Raw genomic sequence first — 20876 nt, forward strand, 5'->3', positions numbered from 1 at the left:
GAATAGGAGAGGGGCAGCTACAAAGAGCAGTCGAGAGATGCAGTGTTCTATGAATAAGGAGATAGAAAGCTAGACATGCCTATTTTTGTAACCTTTTTTTCCTAGAAGGTTCAAGAAATTCCTATTCATCATATTTACCTGAGGAGTTAAATATGACCATTTCACAAAAATTGCCACTCCACAAGAAGTAATCAGGGGGCATCCCCCAAACTGCGTTAAAATAAAAATCCCGTGGTACCTGCCAGTAGCACTCAGTTACCAGCCCTGCACACAACTGAGTGGATGAACACTGATTGTCTCCAATTTATTCTGTATATATTTTGTTTTGTACATAGTTGTTTGCATGCTGTCTCCCTCCATTAGATAAAACCTTTGTGAGTACCCTTCTTTATATTTTCAGGGCTTAGCAAGGTGCCTGCTATGTAAGACATGCTTAACAAATGTTGATTGATGGATTAATTGTTGACTAATTCTGGGCATGTAGACATTCAATTTTTCTCATTTTAATTCTTTTTCTTCTCTCTGCCTCTCTCTCCCTCTTTTCCTCCTTCCTTCTTTTTCTTTTCTCTCTTTTCTCTCTCTGTTTTACTTATTCTGTCTCTCTCTCCTCCCCCCCTTCATCTCCCTCCCTCTCCCTTTCCCTTTCTCTCTGTCTCTGTCTCTCTCTCTCATTGGTTCTTTCAGGATTTTTTAAAAATTTTGAAGAACCGTTTAATTCAGTGGCTCCTCATTTGTGAGACCACCAGTCACTTTGCCTTTTATTAAATTGTAAAGAATTAAAAATGCATTTTAAGTAACATTTCTGATATTTGTCTAAGGAGTTGAAGATCAGTTTTCCTGTCTTTAAGATGTATAAGAATTGGACTATCTCTAAAGCCCTTTTGAACTTGAAAGTTCTATGATCCTAAGATACCAATCTTCTTTTAAAAAACTGAGAATCAAGAAATAAAGATCTTTCATAATTGGGGTGGTAGTGGTGGAAATACCATTTCCAAATCAATGTTTTTTGTATTCACAGAAATAATATCTGTCCCCTGGGCTCAGAATATTATCTGGTGCAACTAAAGCTGATTTTTAGGTATCAAAGGCCATTTTGCAAAGCATTTAAAAATAGGCATTATTGAACTTGTCACTGATTTGGATGCTTACATTTCCTTTTTACTCTCTGGTAAGCTGTTTTAGTGGAAGATAATTGGCCTGTGGGGCCAATGTTTAGGGTCTTGCAATGACATACCATATAAATTATCACATTTATTTCCTGAATGTAACCCTTTTAGTCTAGATTGGCAGTGACCCTCCTAACAATACATAGTGCTTCAGAATGGGGGATGCATTTGATGTCCTAATGATGAACAAGAATAGATGAACATTTGTTCCACTCAAAATTTGAAGGATACTGTCCAGTGTGCACATGCCAGAGGGCTCAGTATTTTGAGTCTTTACTACTCAAAGAGGTTATTTTTTGATGAGTGTAGCAGCTCCCTTTAGTCTAGATCTATGGCAATACCTTTTTCACAAATGTAAATGCTGGTGGAGTACAAAAGACAAAGGAAAGCTATAGGAAATCATCCTTTATGCAGTGCCCTACAGAGATACCATGTTATATTCTAATTATTTTGTATGGGTAAAGTTAGGGAGCAAAAATATTCCTGCATGATGATTTCATCAGTTGCTTCTACATACTTTCCTGGTCCTAAGGGCCAAGAAAAAAAGCATTCTTTACTATAAATTAAGGAGTCTTTTTATTTATTTGTTACTTATGAAATAATCAGACTCCACTTTGTGTCCTATAATGATGAGCAGTTAAAATTGTATAATACGTAGATGTGCAATTTTAGCCATTGTAGTTAAGACATTCGTTCTTCCAACTAAAGAGAAATACAAAATTGCTTGTTTTTTTACTGTAAGAAATAATGAAGACAGAAATGGGAGGGAAGGAGAGAACAAAATCTGTCTACTTATTTTTTCCCCTTGTAATCTTAAGTGTGTGCAAGTTGTAACAAAGCTATGGGTATCAGGTGTGGTCCTAATGACAGAATAAGACTGAATCATAAAGGAGAGCTTTCTCTTTTGCAACTTAAATCATTAAAAATTATTTTAAAGCCTGTCATTCATTCTAAGTACTATTTATTTAGTCTTTGGACTAACAGCAGTCAAATTTGATTTATCATATGAAACATTGTCTAAATAATTATTTTTAAAACCTTACCTTCCATCTTAGAATCAATGTTAAATATTGGTTCCAAGGCAGAAGAGCGTTAAGGGCTAGACACTGGAGTTAAGTGACTCGTCTGGGATCACACAGCTAGGAATTATCTAAGGCCAAATTTGAACCCAGGACCTCCCATCTCCAGACGTGGCTCTATCCACATGAACTACCTAGCTGCCTCTGTCCAAAGTATTTTAGAGTAGTGGTTGATATTTGTCTAAGTGGTTGAAGATCAGTTTTTCTGTATTTTAGGTACATTTTTTGAAGTAGCAGGCATGTTTTTTGGCAGTAAATGTTTTGAGTTTGCTAGTATTTTTTTTAAAAGCCCATCATTTTGCTTTACTCTCTGACATCTTAGATTTTGAAAAGCAAAACCTTTTTCCTCTGGGGATTTGCCAGAGAGGGCAGATGACTTAGTTAATATTTACTGTAGGTAACATTATTTGGATAGATAGTCATTTCTAAGAACTTTATTTCATGTCATTATTTCTGTTTCTTCCATCTCTGCCGAATTTCCTGAAAGGATGTTGTTTTCCTTCTTCTTTTGTTTCAACAACCTCTGATCTATGATAAACAAAAGAGACCAGCCTTGTAAATAGCTAAACTACTAAGTGACTGTAAGAATTCTGAGTAGCAAGTAAATGTGAGATGTGACATGGTGAGATTTCTCCATGGGATAAATCTAGACATCTTGTTACTTGTAGATGCAACTATATTCCGTGTGTGGTTTGTTTTTTCCAGAGAAGGCAAGAGGGGAAATTTTTAAATGTGAATCCATGTCTCTTTAGCACTAACTTGGATTTTTAGTATTTTACCTATTGTTCTGTTTCTGCTTTGTGGGTGTGGGTTTTGTTTTTCATCTTGCAGGGTGCCTCCCTCCCCCTAATATTTTGAAAGAGAATACAGTACATAAACATAAAGCTTTAACTTTGTGGTTTTATGTCTGCTGGAAATGAAGACATCTGTACTATGACATCATCCTGCCCTGGCCTGTTTGTGATTTTGATGGGGGGCCCAGTGTTTTATAGCACAAAGGCAAGGAATGAAAACAATATCTACAGTAAAATCAGTCTGAACAGTAGGCTGGGCAATCACTAATGTCCCACTCCTCAGACCCTCTCCCCATCTCTATAAACTTAGAGTTGTTTGTTTTTCTTCATAGAGTCAAATATGTATCAACAAGATGCTAACCAACTTTGGTAGAATAAATAAATAAAGTATTTCTTAGGATATCTTCCTTGTTATTTGAAACTTGCTGCTTTTGCTTGGTTGTTTTTTGTGTCTCATAGGTGGAATTGCAATGGACCAGAAAATGAGTGAATTTCCAGTTTCTCTCCTTCTGTACCTTATCACCATTTTCTTAAAATCTCTAAAATTATTTTCCAAGTACAGTTTATTCTCTTTCTGCTACTTTAACTTTTTAATCTTCCTATAATTCTGGAAACCAATAGATGGTCACAAACACAATCTTTTGCCTTAAGAGTATGTGGAGGTTATCATGCATTTGCCATTTCTCCACTTTATTTTTACCCATAAATTTTGTTGATTAATGTTAGGATTCTGGTTTTAAGAATCAGTTGGTTGAGCCAAAGATCTGAGTTTTATACATCCCATAAAATCAGTGTTATGCTAGATTCTAATTTTGGGCTTCTTGTGTCTCATCAACTTATTCAGTTGTTCTCTCTCTCTCTTTTTTTTTAAGAATTTCCTTTTTCCTATCCTTGTTGTTGTTATTATTTTTGTTATAAGCACACCCACATGTTTTATTTAATCTGAGAATGGGCTATGGCTTTTTTAAAAATAATATTTCTTTAGAGCCAAATAAAGGATAAAAGTCCTCGAAACACCTAAATGCCCTCTTGACTCCAGATGTTGAACCCATCTAGGACCAGGCCTGTTGTTTTAAGGCTCCTGTCTGCCTCTTTTCTGGCCTTCTAATGAATTTTAATGAGATATAGCTAGTGGGTTTTTAACCTTTAATGCTTAATTGTGTGGTCTGTGAACCAGATGGCAGTATCATTCTAATCAAACATGAAAAGGATTCTGCATGCTCAGGTAATGACTTAGAAACAGGTTTGCCTTTGGGTGTGTTTGGGTAACTCCTTGGGTGTAATGGAAAGATCCTAAGATTCCCAGATCTGAGAATATAAAATCTACACATTTAAAAAGAGAGGTTCCTAGATCATCCTATTGTTTCTTACTTATCTTTTATCTCCCTATTCTTCATTTTCAGTGGCTTTTCAATATGTCTGTGATGTCTTCCCTCCTTATCTCCTGGCTTTCATAACTTGATTCCAGCTAAAATATTGCCTTTTGTAAGAAGCTTTTCCCAGTACCCCTTAATGCCAGTGTCTCCCCCCGCCTTGAGATAATATTCAGTTTATCCAGTTGCATCTTGTTTGTAAATAGTTATTTGCATGTTGTTTCTCCATTTCACTATGAGCTCCTTGAGGGCAGGGATTATTATCCTTCTAGTTCCTAGCACATAGCAAGAGCTTAATAAACGCTTGTTGACTTTATTCTAAACTGGATACATATTTTTCCCCTTGTGTGTTAGACGTTTTTTTTTTCCCTTATGGTTCTGCTTGATACTTTATTAGCAGGTGTTTCTAAAAACAAAAAGTGGAAGCTTTTTAAAGCCAAGCTTTTGTTTTCCTTGCAGACCTGAACGGAGGCGGAGGGACGTCTTCCAAATTGCCAATTCTACGTTGCCCAGTCGGAACAGGAACACTACAGTGGCAGATCACTTCACCAACATGTCAGACGCAGAAGAGATTGAAACAGAATATCCGTTCTTTGAGAGCAGAGTGGATAATAAAGAGAGGACTTTAATTTCTCATCTCAGGCCTTTTACTCTGTACCGAATTGATATTCATAGTTGCAACCATGAAGCGGATACTCTTGGCTGCAGCGCTTCTAACTTTGTCTTTGCAAGGACCATGCCCGCAGGTAGGAGCCTATAGAGCAAAAGCTCTGTTTAAACAGAATTAAATCTTGCTAATTAAAACTAATTAGGAAGCTTGCCTGAATGAATAACTCTGAATTATAGACTATATTTAAAGAATGAAGACAGTTTTTTGGTTTGTTTTTATCATCCCATGCCTAAGGCATCTGAAGGAAGCTAGAGCTTAGCCAGAGCCCTGCTTTAATCAATAAATAGTTAAGAAGAAAATAATAATTTATCATTAAAATATCAAACTTCCAATTTAAGCAGTGCTTACCTACCTATTCTGTAGTGAATTTAATTCTCTTCCATACATATATATGTTTGTGTATATATATATTATATGTACATATGATATAGATTACACATATATAGGTTGTAAGAAATATATATATAAATACATATTATATGTGTGTATATATATGTATGAGTAGGAAGAAGAGAATGTGTGTATGTATATATATACATATGTACTTTCTTGTCCCTGTATTTCTACCTGTACCCTAGTACCTTTGAAATATTAGGCATTTAATAAATGTTTAGTGAATTGAATATGTCTAAGACACTGAGCCTTGAGTCTATTTTCTACCAAAATGATTGAAAATGGTCCGTTCTTTTCAGTTGGTAAAAATAACCCCATGTAATTTTGTTTACATTATTCGTTTGCTTAGGAAGCCTCTTTTTTTCATAGTTAATACCAAGGTAAACTTCAGCTCAATCCCTTGTGAATTCTTGCATATTCTAAGTTAGTGGAGTCTAAAATAATGAGGCTTTACTGTACTGTTTGTATTTGCCCTCCAATAAGAAGCAGCTAATAGAAAAAAATAGAACTTATTTAGTTATTAGTTCCTTCCTCCCCCAAGAGTATAAGATGATACTTTAATTGATAAGATTCTAGTGACTATAGACTAGATTGCTTTCTGTGTGATGACATCTTACAATCTATCTGCACATGTCTGGTTCTGAAGACCGTTCATTTCTTAGCAATTCCTAACATGAGCAGTTTAGCTCTCTGTAGAATTCTCTAGTTCTTCATTGTGCTTTGTAAGCATAATTTATTCTTATACTGGTTCATATAAGTTGGGGTAAGTTTTGTCACTCATCGTTGATTGGCTTACTTTTTTCACTTGTTGGAATTATTTTGCAGAAGGGGCAGATAATATTCCTGGGCCAGTGCTATGGGAAGAAAGACCAGATAATACTGTCCACTTGAAGTGGTCAGAACCTGAAAATCCCAATGGACTGATATTAATGTATGAAATAAAGTATGGTCAGCAAGTAGAGGTAAGTTCTGGGCAGGGTTCTGTGTATCATTTAATGAATATTATTTAGGCTAAAACTCTTTTATTATGACCTTTAAAAAATTAAACTCCAGAAATTTTTTAATTGAATTAAGAGAGGAAAGGGAGGAATAGGTGGTAAACTTGTTAAAACAAAATTTTGAGTTAAAAAAAATTTTTTTACAGTTTCATGCCATAAAAAAACCTTTTAGCATACAGGTAACTAATATTTTAGAGATTTTTCTAGTTGGATGTGAAATCCACATTCTTAAATCAAACTTATATTTGATTTCTAAAATATTGCATAATGTTACAGTCACCTATGATAGAAAAGGAAAGATACAGAAGAAGAGCCATTACTAGAATCCTACTTTCTATGACTTTCTCTAGTCCTCCTTCCCTCTTTTATTAGATATTAGCTCAGTGAGAGATGGGAATTAGGGAGATGGGAATTCACAGAGTGGAAGTCAGGAGCACATACTGAAAAAAAAAATCACAGGGCTTGATTTCACAAAAGTTTGGGAGAAATTAATACAGGTTATTGTGTTTCTTTTAGGATCAGCGGGAATGTGTTTCCAGACAAGAATACAGGAAATTTGGAGGGGCCAGGCTTACACGGCTAAACCCTGGGAACTATTCAGCCCGTGTTCAGGCCACCTCTCTTTCTGGGAATGGATCATGGACTGACCCTGTATTCTTCTATGTCCCACCCAAAAGTAAGAATTTAGATAATGTTGTTCATTTATTCTGCATGTGCTACTCTTCATAATCCCATGGACTTTACTGTCCAGTGCGTTTTCTTAGCAAGGATACTTGGAGTGGTTTGCTATTTCCTTCTCCAGTGGATTAAGGCAAAGAGAGTCTAAATGACTTGCCAAAGGAATGTCTGAGAGAGAATTTGAACTTGGGTCTTCCTAACTCCAGGCACTATTTAATTTCCCCAGTTATGATAGTAATCATAGATTTATGAAATTTAGGATACAGAATAATGATTATGATAATGAGATTATATAAAAGACAGGTTTCAAATGAAAGAAATATCTTTAAATATTCTAGAAGATTCCTGATGATATGGTGAAAAATAATATGACCAGAAAGAGTGTTAGAAAAAAAAAATTAACCAATACCCAGCATAAAGCTAACCACATAGTAGGCACCAAGTAGGAACTCATTGGTCGACCTAGACAAATCAACATTCTAGTTGATAAAAATTGGACTCCTCCATTATGTTTAGTTTGAATATATTGGTTATTCTGCTTTTTCTTTTATTCTGTGTTGTATCCGTGGCTGTTTTATTGGGGATCCCAGTGTTAAATATTATTTCTCATAGAAAGTAGTATTTGGACAGTGTAGAATTGTTGCCTTCCAGGTGATTCAGATTTATTTTGTCAATGCAATAGATAAAATGATCTGGAGCCATAAGGATCAAAGAAAGAACCCAAGAGATCCTCAGGACTTTAGGTGGTACTCTTTAAGGGGTTCCAGATAATATTTATTATTAAAAAGAAGTAATTAGCCTTTGAAAATTAGGGTCCCACCAGACAAAATTAATGTGAGGCATATTAAAATTATTAACCTGAAAGTAACTTAAAATATTTATTAATTTATTTGCTTTCATTGCCTAAAATTAAAAAAACAAAAACAAATAAAAAACCCTTTATACTTAAGTTGTCTAACCTAGGTTAACCAATGAAAAAGTTTCTACCATTAACCTGTCATCAGATCTAGCATCCAAAACCCTTTAGAGTGGTCATGTAAGCTTCCCCAAATTGTTTCTCTCTGTGTCATTTTTTTTATCCACAGAGTAAGCAAATGCCAGGGCTTTCATGAGGAATGAGAAGATAATGAATGATGGTGAAATATGTTTTTTCCTGTGTATTTAGACAAAACATATATGTTGTAGGATAGTACACTCATTTTCAACTAGTCTTATTTATTCTCATTAAGATAAAAGGCTTACAGTACCTTCATGGTGAAGCCATTTAACCTCAGGAGTGGCAGCCTAGAACTGGAGAACCAGAAGTGACTTCCCTGGTACAAATGGATATATACCCCAATGGAAAGTTTTACATATTTATTTTATTATTGGGAAAATTTTTCCTTATGTCAAGTGAGAATCTTTGTTGTTCAAGTTTAGTCTAATTTCTTCCAATTTACTCCTCAGTGGAGATGATGGCTTTCCTGGCAACTCTTCTCTTTATAGAAATCCTTTTATGAATACTATTAAATTACTCTTCACTCTTCTTTTCTCCAGACAATCATCTCAGGTTTTTTAGCTTTTTCTCATAGCTGAATGTCTTAGGCCAATTTACTAGACCTTTAAAATTTTTTTTTTGTTTTCCTTTCGGACATGTTCCATTTTCTTCATGTCCTGCTTGAAATGCAGAATCCCGAAAGAACACAGTGCAACCTGACCATCAATATAAGTGATATAAATGACAGGAATATGTTCTGAAAAAGACCCAGGAAAAAAGCTATGCTAACTCTGATCACTATCAGTGACATGAAGATATATTCAGCAGTGTATAAATGGCAGTCTCTTCTGCCTTCAATATATTAGTAATAATGGATTTTATTTTGCCTTTGTAACCTGGCTTGAAGAAAAAATGGAACCAACTACGAAGTACTTGGTTAATTTTATTATTCTGCAATGATTTAAATCATGTCAAAATCTGAGGAAGAAGAAGAAATAAGACAGTGATCCTTGACTTCACTCTATTTATAAGCTTCAAGGGAGAGATGAACATTATAAAATTCCAAATAAGATTCATAGAGATAAAGGGCAGTTTTGACTAGGTAGAGAAGATCAGAGAAGGCTTCATGGAAGAGTAGGCACCATTCAAGATAGGTCTAGACTTTCAGCAAACAAACAAAAAAAAAAACTGGCACCTTGTGGTTTGGGTGGATTCCAGGCATAACTGTGGATCAAAGTAACAGCAAAGAGACAGGTAACTCTTGGCTGTGTATAAGGCAGGGATAGTAAGAGATAGAATGCTTGGAGCATAGGATATGAACTGAAGTATAGCAGGACATAAGGTTGCAAAGGATTGCAACATGAAAGATTTTGAGCAGAGCAGTGACAGTATGAGAAGAGTGCCTTTGGATTAGGGCTGGGGTTCTTAACCTGAGGTCCATAGAACCCCTAAGTCAGTAAACAGTAAATGTCTACTATGTGCCAGGCACTATGTTAAGTGCTGGGGAAACAAAGAAATATGGAAGATACTCTCTTCTCAAGGAGATTATAGTCTAATGGAGGAGACCACCTACAAACAACATTGTACACACAAACTATAAAAAAGATAAATGACAGATAATTAACAGAGAAGGCACTAGAATTATTGGGAATTGGGAAAGGTTTCCTGTAGAAGATGGGATATTAGCCAGGATTTAAAGTATACTAAGGAAATCAGGAGATAATGGGAAGGAGGGAGAGCATTCCAGGCATGGGGGATCACCAATAAAAATAAAGGTCCATTGATAGATTTTAAGAGATCTTGTTGAAATTGGTAGGAAAAGATATTACATCTTTATTTCAATATAATTGATTTTCTTTGTATTCTAGTGCATTATGGTACATGTATTTAAAACATTATTCCGATAAAAGGTCCATGGGGGTCATCAGACTATCAAAGTCAAAAAAAGTTTTTAAGATTCCCTAGATTAGAGGGAGGGAAAATATGGAGGAGGAAAATCAGTTGGGACATTTTTGCAGTAATTTAGGTTTGTTTAGGTTAGTGGCAATAGGAATTGAAAGGAAGAAACAACATTGATTAGAGAGTGGTTAATGAATTACAGTACACAAATATAATATGTAATATCTGCCATAACAAACAATTCATATGAAGAATTCTATAAAGCATGAAAAAAGACATATGAATTGACACAATTAAGTAAGCAAAATCAGAAAAATGATATACATGATGACCACAAACAACAACAACAACAACAAAATCCACAAAATAGAAAATGAATTAAAATAACCAAACCTGGCCCTATAGTTTATAAAATGTTCATTCAGCCTTCTTTCCAAAGTTGAGGAAATTTGGGAGTAGAACATTGTCTTTATTGTCAGACTCACTTATCTGTTGGTTAGTTTTAGTGAATCTCCTTTTTTTCTCGTTTTGAAAAATTCTTTATTACAAAGACTAGCTCACTAAGGGAAGGGGCAGCAGTTTTAGTGATGAAAAACAAAATAGAATTAAAAATCTAAAATACAAAATAAATGAGGGGGCAGATATAAAAATGTTTTTGGATAATAAATACATGTTAATTGATTTGAAGAAAAATTAACAAGACCTCACAAATTACTGGATGTGAGAAGTGAAGTAGATGATTGAGTCAAAGGTAACACCATGACTTGAAAGTACAAGTACCATTCAATAATGGTACCACTGGCAAAAATAGCAAAGTGAGAAAAAGGAACTAGTTTTGAGAGAAAGAGAAGGAATTTGATTTTAGAAATGTTGATTTAAAAGGAAGGAATGTAGGAAATGAACATTTATTGAGTACCTGCAATGTGCCAGGCATTAGCACTTTACAAAAATTAACACATTTGATCTCTGGGAGGTAGGTGCTATTTATTATTAGTCCCATTTTAAAGATAAAGAAGCTGAAGCAGAGATTAAATTACTTACTCAAGGTCACACAGGTAGTTTCTGGGACTGGATTAGAGCTCAAGTATACTTGACTCCAGGTTAAATGCTGTATCTTTAGTACAATATAGCTACTTAAGAGTTAATAAAATGCAAATACAATGCTTTCTCCTCTTCAGATGTACCACTATTTCAGAATGCCTTATTTTTTTAATTTACTTAGGGGAAAAAAATGGGTACAGTTCTGATAAGAAACACTCACTTATAAGAAACCTGGAATTTTTTGTTCATAGTTTTTGCTACAAGACCTTAAATGTTAGTTTGCCTTCCAAAATATCTGATTAATAGAGTGTTTTGGGGAGGTGCATTAAAGATTTCATAATCCCATTAATTGGTTGAAATAAAAATGTTCCATGTTATTTAATGCACTTTATTTCCTCATGTCTGCAGGACAAGATTATGAAAACTTCCTTCACTTAATGATCGCTCTCCCTATCGCAGGATTATTTATAGTTGGAGGATTGCTGATAATGTGGTATGTCTTCAATAAAAAAAGGTAAGGACCTCATGCTTCTCATGTTCTCATTGAATGTTTGAACAGTAAAGTTGGGAATTATGGCAGTTTCCAAAAAGGTAAAGAGACATTGTAGAGCAGTCTTATTGAGGACTTGAATTGTAGCCCTTTAAGGGGAAAAATGGTATAATTTAGAAAACATATCTTCAGTTTTTATACTCTTTAAAGGAAAGTAAGATACGAACTTGTTGAAATCTTTCATAATTTTTTGCCTGTGCTTTTAAACTTTTTGTACTTTAAATAAAGCCATTTTCCTTATTGAATTTAACTTTTCTATGCCCCCCTCCTTTGCCAAATGGCCTCTTTTAGTTGAAGAAGAATAAACAAATGACGTTTTTGTTTTTTCTTGAAGAGAATAGATTTATGAATTTAAGAGTGTTTCCAGGCATGGTCCTTTACATTTTTAGATCTACATAGCCCACCCTGCTATAATTGGGGCAAAATGGTCTTAAACTACTAAAAAAACTAATGGGATTTCATGCAAGGATATGCATTGAGTCACATAAAGAAGTTATAAATTTATTAGTATTATTATAAGAATAAAACCTGTCCCTCTTTATCTGCCCTGTAAATACTTAGTAGAACATACAAAGTAAGAGGTACTAAATGAGATAGAAGGATAGGTGGAGATGTCATATGTGTGGCATTTTGAAAAATTATATATTTTAAATCTTTCGACAGAAACAGTGACAGATTAGGGAATGGAGTTCTATATGCATCTGTCAATCCAGAGTACTTCAGTGCTGCAGATGGTAAGTGTTTAAACACATTTACAAACATATGTAATTTCTAGATTTGGGCTATTACTAATGAAAATGATATGCTTCATAGTATTGCAAAAATAATTATGAAAACATTTTTGTGGCATTTTGTGGTTATAGTGCATTAAGAGGTCACTAGGTGGCACAGTGTATAGAAACCAGATTTAGGAAACCCTGAGTTCAAATCCCCACTAATAAATTTACTAGTTGTATGACCCTAAGCAAGTTATTAAATTGCTTTTTGCCTTAGTTTCCTTCCACCTCCCCAGCGTTGTTATGAAGATTAAATAAGATGATAGTGTTTTACCAAGTTTAAAGTGATATATAAGTGTTAGTTGCTGCTTCTGTTATTATCATTATTGTTATTATTTTACATACAACCCTTTTGAGATAGATTTCACAAGTCTCGTCACATTCTTATTAAAGAAGAACTTAAGAATCATATAAGGATAGTGCTTTGCACAAAGTCCTATTAAACAATTAAGAACAGCATTGATTTTAATTCTTCCATCGCTAATATTTTTTTAAAACCTAAAGTCCAGGAGATTGGTCTTATTTAAATGGTTCACTTGGTATTCTACACATATAGGAATCTCAGTCATAGAACATCTATGTAAGAAAGAATAGACAAAAAAAATCACAGTAGTAGAGAACCTCAGTACTCCACATAATAGGAACACTTCTGAATATAACCCATACAGAAATCATTTTAATTACATGAAATGTGATGCTGAAATCACAAAGATTCTTAAGCAATTCTAGATACTAAAATATTCACATGTAGAAAAGAGAAAATTTTTACATTAGACAAAAGTATTTTAATCTGGATTCAGATGGGTTTTATATGTTTAAACTCATTTTTGTCTACTTGAGGGCATTCTATGTAATTTTCATATTTATTATCTTTATTTCAACATTTTCCTAGAATTAGTTTTCTTCCCTTCTTTCTTATTTTCCTCTTTCACTAGTATCACAAACTTTACCTTCTCTCTTCCTCCTGCCATTTTCTTTTAGCCCTTACTAATTATAGTTTATTGGGTCAGTTTGTTTTTTCCCTTAGTTTTATGCAGGTCAGATTTCACCAAAGGCCAGTTCTGATGCTTCTTCTTCTTAGAATACAGGACACGATGGATGCTCAAAGGCCAGAACAACATAGTACAATGTCTTATGGATCCTACCAAGCTGAGAAAGTTTTATGTATGGGCTCAGAAATAAATTTTGTCCCAGTTATTGGTCCAATTAATTTATGGAAGGCCCAGAACCACTTAATTGTTGGTGTCTGGGTGATAATTTTTGCGTTGTAAAGAGTTGTAGGTCACCTTTGTCAATTGAAGGTCTGTCTATATCAGTGAAATCATGACTCCTTGAAGTATTTTATTACAGTAACCAAATTAAGAGCCTGAAAGTTAAAGGGGTTGGTCTTGTCTAATTGATATCAAAGGAGATAATAAGTTTTCATGACTGTTGAAGGAAGAGCATGAAGAGAATATTGGCTTTCTTTCTTTTCTAAGAATTTAAACAAAGTGTAGGAGATATGAGAGAAGACCCTTTTTTTTAGCACCATGAAAAGTGATTGGTGATTATTAACACACTATATATGTATGTGAAAGCATTTTTTAAAAATTAAAAGTACCATATAAATGTAAGAAATCCTCATTCACATTAGCAAACAATGTAGGGTAAAGATGAATTAGAGAAATAAAATTTCATAGACTAAAGAATAAAATGAGAAATAATTTACTAAATTCTCTTTTGTATAGAAAAGATCAGACCAAAAATATTCCAGTCAGATGAGGATGTGTGTACTGTTTCCGAATAAAACCAAACACAAAAGGTGCATGCTTATTTGTAGCTTTGACAGTGAAATGTCAACTAAGATTTAGGAATGCATTAATGTAGCAAAATAGACTCTGATGATTTTGATTTTACACTGAGGGAATAATGAATAATTTTGATAACAGGGGGTCTCTCTCTTCTGACTCTTCAAAATGTCACTCAACCTACTTTAAAAACCTTAGTGTCAGCTAGACCAGTTGGTTAGAACACTGTCACCTCATTTGAACTTAATTGCTCCAGCCTTTTGACAAGCACAGTATAGGTGATTTCTTCAAAAGGTGGCAAAGTGACATTATGTTGCAAAAGTAGTTTAAAAACCCACTTTCCCCCCAAAATGAGCTTGCCTATAACCATTTTCCAGAACACACTGAAAATATCCAACAGGAAAGAGCTGATAGCATTGTTCATGCAGCCCTTCAGGTGATTGGTTATGGCTTTTGGTTGAAGTATATACTTTTTAGCTTAGTGTAGTAGTTTTCACATGAATAAATGCATAAAGGGAAGGATTTATTGATTTCAGAGGCCCATCCTTCCAAAAAAGTAGTTTTAACTGTTTTAAACTCCATGTTTTACTGCACACTGCACAGTTAATTCTGATTAAAAAGCAAACTACTTTCCTGAGATAAATGGTTATGGACCCTGATTTTTATAGCCCCTGAGGGAATATTGTAAACAGTCTTATCTATTGGGAAGTCTTGTGTAGTTCTCATTTTAAGTGAGCCACCTCCTCATTTTTTAGTGGGTGAATTATCTAAGCATATGGAGTACAAACTTGCTTTTGTATAATTTCTAAAGATTTATATGTTGGGAGTATTAAATTCTTAAGAAAAAAGTTAGAAACTAGTGTGTAGCCCAAATTTGTAAGTATTGCTGTAGGTGATTATTCAGTGGTATTTTTTCTGGCCAATATTGAAACCTTGTAGACTTCAATATAATACTTGGGGCCTCATTATCTTATGAAGACCCTATTAGCAATGGCTGTAGTAAATACTAACATGAGAGAATTCATTTTCTCCCCCCAAAAGTTGGTTATCTTGAAATACTTTGAATTCTGAATGAGTGAAACCACATTAAGTACAAGCTCATCCTGAGTCCTGTTGTCCTAACCACCTTCTTCCCACCCAAGATATTGCATAATAACAGTGCCTTTGGGTACTAGTTGCAGCCAGTTCTTTGTTGACACTATTTTTAGCATTTCTTTTCCCTTAGACTTTCTATATCCAGATCTTGAATAGATTGATACAACCCCTGGTGTCTTCAAGTTAAAAAGATCTGGGGTTTTATGTGTAGTGTCTTATATGTGGTAAGCACTCAATAAATATTTGTTAGAATAAAAATAAAATAAACCCAAAATAGCTGTCCTGCCCATTTAAAAGTTGTCCTCAATCCTCATCTTTTCTGGTTTGGCTACTCACCACATGGATGAAGACTGGCAGAACACAAACTTACTGAAATTCTTTTTATCCTTTCTCTTTTGTGACTCTTTTTTAATAACTCTATTTATTTTGGTGTTGGGCATTGAACTACAGAGCTACTACTTCCCAAAACATTTTATCAGTCTGCTGTTTTGTGGGACTTCAAATGACCTCCCTTTTGGTTTTCTCTCTATTCTTATGAGGATAGTATAAATTATTTGTGAAACCTAGGACATTTGAGTTAAAACCAAGATCAAGTACTATTGTAATCTCTTCTATTAAAGTTCTTCTCTGGTGAGCCACTGTAGCATAATGACCCTGTGATCTTAACGCCTTATCCAGCAGAACACATAACTTATTTATTTTTGAAGGAAGGCAGCCTTTTAAAAAAATTTTGAGCCCTAAATTCTCTTCTAACTCTAGCCCTTCCTAAACCCATTAAGAATGCAAGCAATATTAGTCATTATACATGTGAAATCATGCAAAGCTTATTTCTATGTTAGTTATGTTACCCTCCCCCTTCCAATGGTAAGGGGGAAAAATGCTTCAGTCCTCACTCAGAGTGTTCTTTCTCTGGAGGTAAATAACATTTTCCATCATGGGTTCTTTGGAATTGTTGAAGATTATTGTGTTGATCAGAGTAGCATATTTTTCATAGTCGATTTTCATTACTGTTACTGTGTACATTGGTCTAGTTCTGCTCAATTCACTTTACATTAATTCATATACGTCTTCCCCAGTTTTTTCTGAAACTATCCCCTTCCTCTTTTCTTACACTGAAGTAGTATTCCATTACAACCGTAAATCACAACTTGTTCAGCCATTCTCCAATTGATAGGTATCCTCTTTCCAAAGTCTTTGGCACCACCAAAATAGCTGCTATAAATATTTTTATACAATAGGTCCTTTCCCTTTTCTCTCATCTTTTTGGCATATAGACCTATTAGTAGTATTTGTGCACAGTTTTATAACCCATTGGGCATGGTTCCAATTTTTCTCCAGAATGGTTAGATCAGTTCATAATTCTACCATCAGTGCTTTAGTGCACCTATTTTTCTACATCCCCTCCAGCATTTATCATTTTTCTTTTCTGTCATGCTAGTATGAGGTGGTATCTCAGAGTATTTTTTTAAATTACTCTAATTATTGGTGATTTAGAATATTTTTTTCATTCGACTATCCATAACTTTGATTTGTTCTTCTTAAAATTGCCTATACACATAATTTGACATGATCAACAAGCCTGGAAAATCCTGGGCATGGTGATAAAATTCACCATCTAAATACCAGCTTGAATTCAGAGAGGTCCATTACTAGAAATTTGACCACTAGATGATGGGTGGTGGTGGTGGTGGTGGTGGTGGTGGTGGTGGTGGTGGTGGTGGTTGTTTGGAGCTACAGGATTTCTTATTTACTAATATATTGAGAAATTAAAATCTGCATTGGGGGAAGAAAAAGTATACTACTGAAATCCCTAATACACTAAATACTGAGATTTACTATGTTTACTGATTATTTTCAAGGAAGGCTCTTAGAACACTAAAATAAACTAATCTCATTATTTTTCAATATTGTTCCTCCATAAATTTTAATTCTTGATGTCCTGCACCAATTGACCAGTGGTTTAACCATTCCATGTTCCCTATGTTGAAAGTGTTTTGTTTAGTTTTGGTTTTTCCCTTTCTGTTTCTTCTTTTTCAGTGTATGTTCCAGATGAATGGGAGGTACCTCGAGAGAAGATCACCATGAGTCGAGAACTTGGGCAGGGTTCATTTGGGATGGTATATGAGGGAACTGCTAAAGGAGTGGTGAAAGATGAGCCTGAAACCAGGGTAGCCATCAAAACAGTCAATGAGGCAGCAAGCATGCGAGAGAGAATTGAATTTCTCAATGAAGCTTCAGTAATGAAAGAATTCAATTGTCATCATGTGGTAAGAGGAAAGTCTTTATAGATGCTATTGTAGAGAGCAGGAAGGGAGGGGACAGAGAGCAGAAATTAAAAGAATCTGTGATTTCTTATGTGTACAAAGTTAGAGTTTATGTTTAAGCTACCTGATTTGGGAGAAAGTGTTCAGAAATCACTGATAATCACTTTATACCTGTCCATGCATAGTACTTGACTAGATGTGATTGAGAGGATGTTATACTCTTGTTTATCTTGAGCTGAAACTTCCTCTTTATCCCTTAGATTGAGCTGTAAGACAGGAGAAGAAAATGGGAACAAAATCTCCTGCATTTAGTGTCTGAGTTATCTGGTTCTCCCTTTCAGGTTCGGTTGCTCGGTGTAGTGTCCCAGGGCCAGCCAACGTTGGTCATCATGGAATTGATGACAAGAGGGGATCTCAAAAGTTATCTCAGATCTCTGAGGCCAGAGACAGAGGTCAGTTTTCATTTTTATTCATTTAAAAACTGTATCAGTGTCCATTATGACTGTTATTACTCCACCACTACCACTAGTACTAGTATTCTTACCATTCCTACAACTTCTACTACTACTAGAAATATTACCACCACTACTGACTGCTACTGCTACATTTTTATTCTCTTACCTGGGAGTTTGGAGACCTAGCTCTGCCATTCATAACCATCTGAGCCTTAATCACCTTTTCTTTGGGTCTCAATTCTTTCACCTTTAAAATGATGGGCTACACAAGATAATTGAAGGTCCATTTTAGCTGTTAAAGAGATTATGATTCTATGAAGCTGTCCTACTTTTAGAATCTATCTTTAGGGATAAGATAGGATCTTTAAAACATTAGCCTTCCCTCCCCACCCCCAAAGTCTATACTTATTTGTAACATAGGTGGTTACAGTTTAATTAAATCTAAACAGCTTCCCAGCCAAAGAACTTAATAGGTTGCAAGAGGTTCTTTCTATAAAATCAAAAGTTGTATATAATTTCTTGTCATTGTATCTGGAAAGTTACTAGGAGGGTATTTTAAAATGAATTCACCTCCTTTTCCTCTTTGAAAACCATTGATCTACAGTCCCAATTCAGCTTTTAAAGACTTTTACCATGTGCGATTTTTATGGTTGAATGATGATGGTTTGTTTGAAAATTAAACTTGTAGGATAAATTCAGTTGTGCTCCAGCTTATGTTAAGAGGAAAAACTTTTTTAATAGTGAAAGGTTATAAGTACATGTATTTTCTAAACAAATTTAAGAGGATCCACAATGAGCTTTCTAGGTTTCTACTTTCTCCCCTTTTCTCTCTAACTACCCTCTCCTCTTTTCCCCTTTAGCTACCAACTCCTTTCTCAGACTTGGAGAATTGAGTAGACCTAGGTTGTCTTATATCTTCTTCTAAGTAGGTTTATAACCTTTAGAAAGTCATCCCACTATGGAGATGTTTCCTAATCTGTAAAACGAAGATGTTAAACAAGATGAGTTTCATGGTGACCTCACAGTTCTATGATTCTGGAGCATTTCGTTTTGTTTTAATGTCACCTAATGAACCACTTTGGGCAGCTAGGTGGTGCAGTGGATAGAGTGTTGGGCCTGGAGTCAGGAAGACTCGTCTTCCAGAGTTCAAATATGGCCCCAGACACTAGCTGCGTGATCCTAGACAAGTCATCTAACCCTGTTTACCTCACTTTCCTCGTCCGTAAAATGAGCTGGAAAAGGAAGTGGCAAACCACTCTAGTATCTACTAAGAAAACCCCAAATAGGATCATGAAGAGTTGGAGGTGACTGTAACCACTGAACCACAATAGTGAGACACTTAAAATGAGAGACCTGCCTCATCCGTACTCTCTAGTATACCCACAGGCATAATGATCCCTACTCACCAAGATATATGGTGGAAGAGATGCCATACATCATGGTAAACTGAAACAATGCATCAGCATTCTAATTGATTAAAATTAAGATCTATAGTCTTTCTATTTTGATATGAATTATAATTTTACAGTAAATAAGTATACTATATTTAAGACAGTGGTTTTCAGAGTGTAGTCTGGGGAGATTACTAGAACTCTGAAAACCCTTTCATGGGGTCCATGAGTAAAAAATTATTTTTATAATAATACTAAGACATTTTTATTTCTAATCCAGGAAATGTCTGTAGGTAACTTTCATAAACAAAAGCTCTTTGAAGGTAGAGAAGAAAATGTCCCTTAGTAATTTTTAAGAGTATAAAGAGATCCTGAGACCACAAAGTTTGATAAATGCTATTTTAAGGAAATTGCAGGGAAATATTGGATCTAAAAAAGAAAATATAATGAAAGATTATTTATAAAATTATTGATCCTTAGTTTCATGAAGCAGCATTTTCTGATTAAAATAATGATGAATAATTTCAAACAGTAGAGAATACCAGGCTTGACTTTGAAGAATACTATTGTGGGTTCAGAGACAGTTCAACATAATTAAATAGTTTGAAGAATTGGCCTACTTATATTAAATTCAGTGTGGGCATCTTACAGGATATGAAATTTACTTTTTTCTCTTAATGTATATAGAGAAAAGAAGTTGATCGTTGAACTCCAAAAATATACTTCTAAAAAAATTTCCCTCAAAGTTGTGAAAAGATTTGCATTCTTCTTATTATTTAAGTTACAAATTGCATGTTAAAATACAATTTTTGTTACTCTGATTTTTATTATTTTAAGTAGGCACTAGGGAGTCACAGGGTCATAAAGCTCAAATAATGTAAAGGAAGTGATTTCTGAACCACAAAACAATATAGAAGTATAATGAGAAGGGGGAAAAAAAAATATATATATATATGTATATATATATATCATCAGAGAGTTTTCATACAGTTTATAAAGTAAATGTTTTTGAACAGAGTCAGAAAAAAATAAGATCTTAACTTCCAGAACCACATCTCCAGTTACCTTCAAACATCTTGAAGGATATGTCCCATGGACATCTTAAACTCACCGTGACCAAAACTAAACTTGTCTTTTCCCTAAAACTCTCTCCCCACTTTTGAAATCCTGTATAACTATCAGGAGTACCACCATACTTCCAAACACTCAGATTCCTTTCTACCTGCCATCTTTAACTTCTCTCCTCTTGATCTTCTTCCTGTGTTCTTGCATGTTATTCCACCTCCAGACTCTGGTCATCTTCACTGGCCGTTTTCCATTTCTGAAATACTCTTCTCTGTCCCCCGGTTTCCCTGGGTTCTTTTAAGTCCCAACTAAAATCCCATCTTCTGTAAGAAGTTTTATCTCCACTTTATCCTGAATAAATCTTGTGGTACGTAGCTGTTTACATGCTGTCTATCCTATTAGACTGTGAACTGCCTGAGAATAGGA

General features: G+C 34.6%; 1 protein-coding gene across 1 annotated transcript in view; it reads left to right on the plus strand.

Annotated features, from left to right (window-relative positions):
• The window catches only part of IGF1R (insulin like growth factor 1 receptor), a 383498-nt gene that overhangs the window by 342374 nt on the left and 20248 nt on the right, over nucleotides 1-20876 (plus strand). Inside the window, exons 12-18 of the mRNA XM_044665422.1 lie at nucleotides 4872-5158; nucleotides 6301-6437; nucleotides 6990-7149; nucleotides 11482-11581; nucleotides 12281-12351; nucleotides 17313-17542; nucleotides 17881-17991. Coding sequence (XP_044521357.1) covers nucleotides 4872-5158; nucleotides 6301-6437; nucleotides 6990-7149; nucleotides 11482-11581; nucleotides 12281-12351; nucleotides 17313-17542; nucleotides 17881-17991 — 1096 coding nt within the window. The remainder of the gene's footprint in view (nucleotides 1-4871; nucleotides 5159-6300; nucleotides 6438-6989; nucleotides 7150-11481; nucleotides 11582-12280; nucleotides 12352-17312; nucleotides 17543-17880; nucleotides 17992-20876) is intronic.

This window comes from Gracilinanus agilis, chromosome 2, assembly GCF_016433145.1.
Source record: "Gracilinanus agilis isolate LMUSP501 chromosome 2, AgileGrace, whole genome shotgun sequence".
In the NCBI taxonomy this organism is placed as follows: domain Eukaryota; kingdom Metazoa; phylum Chordata; class Mammalia; order Didelphimorphia; family Didelphidae; genus Gracilinanus; species Gracilinanus agilis.